Source organism: Otolemur garnettii, unplaced genomic scaffold (genome assembly GCF_000181295.1).
Source record: "Otolemur garnettii isolate 467f Iridium unplaced genomic scaffold, OtoGar3 scaffold00001, whole genome shotgun sequence".
Classification (NCBI taxonomy): Eukaryota; Metazoa; Chordata; class Mammalia; order Primates; family Galagidae; genus Otolemur; species Otolemur garnettii.
The window spans coordinates 30,652,129-30,657,390 of NW_003852396.1; the positions used below are offsets into that span (position 1 = coordinate 30,652,129).

A 5,262-nucleotide genomic window follows, 5' to 3' on the forward strand; every position below is an offset into this window, starting at 1 on the left:
AATTAAATGAGACAAAAACATAAAAATTAAGAGTTCCTAGGCCGGCTCGGCGCCTATAGCTCAACCGGCTAAGGCGCCAGCCACGTACACCTAAGGTGGCGGGTTTGAATCCCCAGCCCCGGACCCGCCAAACAACAATGACGGCTGCAACCAAAAAATAGCCGGGCGTTGTGGCGGGCGCCTGTGGTCCCAGCTACTTGGGAGGCTGAGGCAGGAGACTCGCTTGAGCCCAGGAGTTGGAGGTTGCTGTGAGTTGTAATGCCACGGCACTCTGCCCAGGGGGACAGCTTGAGGCTCTGTCTAAAAAAAAAAAAAAAAAAGAGTTCCTAGGCCACAAAGAGTGTTCAGAATGTATATTATCATGAAGATTTAAATAGGAAAGATGTGATGGTAACTGTGTCTACCTCAGAGGTGAGGTGGTTCACTGGCTCATGCCTGTAATTCTAGCACTCTGGGAGGCCAAGGCAGAAGGATCCCTTGAGCTCGGGAGTTGGAGACCAACCTGAGCAAGAGTGAGACCTGTCTCTACTAAAAAACTAGAAAAAATTAGCCAGTGTCTTGGCGGGCACCTTTAGTCCCAGCTACTCCGGAGGCTGAGGCAGGAAGATAGCTTGAAATCAGGAGGTTGAAGTTGCTGTGAGCTAGGCTGACTCCACAGCACTCCACCGTGGGGCAACATAGTGAGCAACTCTGTCTCAAAAAAAGAAAAAGATATAATAAGGGAGGGATCTGGGTTCTCCCTCAGGTTTCTTATGGATCAGACAGGGTAAGGGAGGGAAGGAAACCCTAATAGCTGTTTTCTGGAAATCAATCCTGTTCTTGCAGGGAGAGACCCAAGGCTGGGAGAGGTGAGTCTCTCCGGACAGGACAGGGTGCCCTCTCCTGATCAAAGGTGGGAGCAGCACTGGGCCACAGTTTCTGGAGTGGGCCTCAACTGATCTTCCTACCCGCAAAGGTGCTGTTCCCTTTGTTGAAACGTCCCCACAAGGTTTTGGAGAGCAAAATTTGGGGGAGGGGCGCTGAAGTTGAGACGAAACTGCTTGAATGTTTCACAAGGCGAGGCAGGATAATCCAGTTAGAATGGGGGTTGGGGACGGAGAGAGCGGGGTCGGGGAATGTGAGAAATCAGGGCCCTGTTGAATTAATTTTCTGTTCTTTCAACAGGTGATGGAACGCAGCTGAGAGGTAAGGTGACAAGGTAGATGTATCTAACATGTTAAATTCAGATGTCCAGGGTTCATCCGCTATCCTCACGCAGCTGAAATTGGTGAGGCAGACCAGCAATCCAGAAGCACCATTGAGGAGACGCCAAACTAAAGGGGAGAGCCGAGTATCTGGGTCTCTCCAGAAGCAGGGAGGAGCCTACAAAGGATCCAGGCGCAGTTTCCTCCTTAAGTTCCGCCTCGAGCGCACCAGCCCCGCCCCTGCCGTTCCGATCGGACCCGCCCCCTGGAGCTAGACCCCCCACTCTGGGCCTGGGTTTCCCCGCCCCCCCAGGTTCCCCGGCTTCCGGCCTGCGCCGGCTCGGCGTCCCGGCCACCACTGCCTTGGTGAGTATAGGGCTGGGTATGCCAGATGGCCGGATAACCCCATCCGGGGGAGTTCGGCCATGCGGTCCAGCTTCAGCAGGGCCAGGCCGGGCCCGAGCTCTGGGGGTCCTGGTGACTGCTTTTACTGTGGCAAAACTGCATATCCCAGGAACTGCGGCTCTCCAGACTTACTGAGCTGACCTCCCCCTGCACCCCCATGGTGATGGGGGTGCTGGGGTTGAGCCCTCCCATTTTGACTCAGCAGGGCTTCTCGATCATGATTCCTCTTAGGTGCAGTGGATGAGGGTAAGGGGGTGGAACCCTATAGAATAGTTTCGAATCTTAGCACTGCCAGTTATTAGCCTGGACCTTGAGTAAGTACTTTTAGCCTTCTTGAGCTTCAGTTTTCTCATCTGTAAAATGGAAACATAATAGACTGTAGTGCCTAGCTCATAGAATAATAATGAGGATTAAGAAACAATGTATTCTGGGTACAGCATCTCACCCCTGTAATTCCAGCACTTTGGGAAGGAGAGGCAGAAGGATGGTTTGAGCCCAGGAGTTTGAGACCAGTCTGGTTAACATAGTGAGACCCTACCTGTACTAAAAATTAAAAAAAAAAAAATTAGCTGAAATTGGTGGTGCTTGAATTAGGTATAATACTGGCTACTCAGGAGGCTGACATAGGAGCTTGAGCTCAGGAGTTTGATGTTGCAGAGAGCTATGATTGCTCTACTGTGCTCCAGAGACCCTATTTCTAAAAAAAAAGGAGAGAGTGTATATCAAATGCTGAGCAGGGTGCTTAGTGCTTCATAGGCACCCAGTAAATGTGGATTTGGATGAGAGGCTCAGAAGATCTCTAGAGGCCTTGGTGATGAGGTAGGAATATTTCTGGGAAAGCAGTTTTAAGAGTTGTCTGGGGGCTGAACAACTGGCCTTTAGTTCCCAGCTCTGAGGTGTGGAGGAGTAGAATGACTAAGTGGGAGGAGCCTTATGAGTAATGAAAGCCATCCTGTGGAAACAGGCTCAGAGTGGATAGGTGGCTTGCCTAAGGTCACACAGCTAAAAGGGAGGTCATGCATACCTGTAAGAAGTATAGCAGACTGTTCCTTGAACCTCCCCATCACCCCCAGACTCAAGCAGTGCCTACTTATTCCCTGAATATCTGGTCTTCAGTTTGGGGATCCCAGTGGATCTGGGGCAGCAGGCTTCAGAGAAGGAGGTTGGTGGTGGTGGGGGACTAGTGCTGCAGCAACTTAAAAGTCTAGGTTTGGCTCAGCGCCTGTGGCTCAACCGGCTAAGGCGCCAGCCACGTACACCTAGGGTGGCGGGTTCGAATCCCCAGCCCGGACCCGCCAAACAACAATGATGGCTGCAACCAAAGGATGGCTGGGCGTTGTGGCGGGCGCCTGTGGTCCCAGCTACTTGGGAGGTGGAGGCAGGAGACTCGCTTGAGCCCAGGAGTTGGAGGTTGCTGTGAGCTGTAATGCCATGGCACTCTACCCAGGGGGACAGCTTGAGGCTCTGTCTCAAAAAAAAAAAAAAAAAGCCTAGGTTTGAGCTAAGGGGGGAAAATGATCCCCATTTAAGGCCCTACGGGAGTTACTATTCATTAAGGATAGTATAGGGAATGTGTTTGATCCAGGAGGCTCACCATAGCCACTTCCAACTCCCCAGGGATATCCTTGATTTCCCTATCCCCAAAAGGGAGAGAGGAACTTGAGCAGTGGGGTGGGCTGCCTGATTGGGCCTGTAGGAGGGGAATATAATTGAGAATGTAGAAGTGTTAATCTACCTGGCTTGTTCTAGAATGAGGGTGGAACTGGAGAGGAGAGTCATGAGGGTGGGGCCCTGAAGAGTTGGGGCTTGATTTGACTAGGTCTTTGAGCCCAGAAGGGCAAGTTCTTTCTGTATCTGGAACCAGCCCTAACCTGGCAACAGGAGCCTCAATTCCTGGGATGGCTTCCTCTCAGACTCAGCATATAGCTTTGAGGAAGGAAAGCCTTTCTTTCTCTGCACCTTAGTTTTTCTATCTTTTCATTGGTAACAGGGATAACTGACTCATCTATATAGGATTTGGGTTTTCCTTTTCTTCTTCTATGGATAGGCACCCCTTTTCCTCTCTCACTCCAGTCCTAACTTGACCTTTCTTCCCAGAGCGCTGATGCAGAGAGGAAGGGGTCAAGAAAGGCCAAAGTTGCAGTGTGTTAAGTCTTTGCGGGCCCCACATCTTTCTATTGCTGGCTCTTCCATCTATTTGCTGTGTGACCCTGAGCAGATTTCTGCTTTAACTTCCCCATCTGGGGGTTAAGCTAGGATTGTTGTTGGTGTATAGTTAGCTATTACAGTTCCTGTCCTTGTCTGGATGGGAAATCACAGTGCTCAGGAGCCCTCACCTAGTCACAGGTAGATAATGGGCAGGCCTCTGGGCACTGGGAATCTTCCAGAAGCTGATAAAGCAGGTCTTTCTAACAAACAGCAAACCTAGGCTAACGCCAGGCCTGATTCTGCAAAGTCTTTCACCCTCAGGCACGTGAGGCAGCAGGCGGGGATAAGCAGGCGGTGGAAGTTCTGTTTGCTTCTATGGAGTCTCTGCTCTGTGACTATGGTGCAGACTCAGAGAGCACACAAAGCCTGGAAAGGGACTGAAGGTTCAGGCGGGCCCTAGGCAGTGAAAGCTGACAAGAAGCCCAGAAGCATAGAGGCTGGGCCTGAGGCTCAAAGGCTTGGGGGAGGAGATGATCCACTGATAGATTTTAGGGTTGGTTCTTGAAACAAGGAGAGATCAGCACAGATTTGGCTCATTGTTTCTCTTTGATATTCAGGTGAAAATGTTGTCTTGGGATTCTGAGTCAGTCTTCTTCACCCTGGGTAGGAGCTAATCAAGTTTAGGTGACTTCCTTCTCAGTCTCCCTATTTCATAGCACAGCTAAGTTTAGGACTGATGACAAGGGCTGACTTCACCACTGAGTCCTAGCCCTGCTGCCTGAGGCCCTGACAGCATGCCACTCCATCCCTAGGTCTGACAAGATGTACCAGGTCCCACTGCCGCTGGACCGGGATGGGACCCTGGTCCGGCTCCGCTTCACCCTGGTGGCCCTGGTCACGGTCTGCTGTCCACTTGTCGCCTTCCTCTTCTGCATCCTCTGGTCCCTGCTCTTCCACTTCAAGGAGACAACGGCCACACACTGTGGGGTAGGGTTTGAGGGGCACTGATAACCTCAATTTCAGGTCTATCTGGATCTTCTTTGGCTCCTGAATCTGTTTTAATAGAATTAGCCAGCTCTCTAGTGGGGTCCCTCAAACATATAGGACTGCTGAGGGGATGCCTGCAAATTGATGCTCCAAGAATTATTTTCCTTCCACCTTCCATGAAAGTTCTAAGGGTTGGAGTCACTGTAGTGAGCAGCTCCACAGCCTATAACCCAATTCTGAGTTCGTAGAGGAGCAGATTCTGGAGTCCCAGGGTTATCTGGAGGGTGGAGAAAGAACAGGATTGGGCAAGAGGGCATTTTAGACCTCCCGGTGTGGCACGGTGGGCAGCCTGTCCCTATGGGAATGTGTTTCTGTATATGTGTGTGTGTGATTGTAAGGAACATGACAATGTAGAATGGCTTTGAGTGGGGTGTGTATGTAAGCAAGACTGTATCTGTGCCTGTCTATATGGAGACCCAATTATATGCATGTATATGGGTTGTGGTTTGGGCCCTATGCTCTGTGAGGTTCTTTTTTT

The 5,262-nt window shown here is 50.8% G+C and overlaps 1 protein-coding gene across 2 annotated transcripts in view; it reads left to right on the forward strand.

Annotated features, from left to right (window-relative positions):
- Nucleotides 1-4,559: 4,559 nt before the first annotated feature.
- Nucleotides 4,560-5,262, forward strand: part of PGAP2 (post-GPI attachment to proteins 2) — a 15,766-nt gene continuing 15,063 nt past the window's right edge. Inside the window, exon 1 of one of the 2 annotated variants that reach the window (XM_023511287.1) lies at nucleotides 4,560-4,729. In XM_023511287.1, coding sequence (XP_023367055.1) covers nucleotides 4,560-4,729 — 170 coding nt within the window. The remainder of the gene's footprint in view (nucleotides 4,730-5,262) is intronic. The other variant, XM_023511311.1, reaches the window with a different exon arrangement.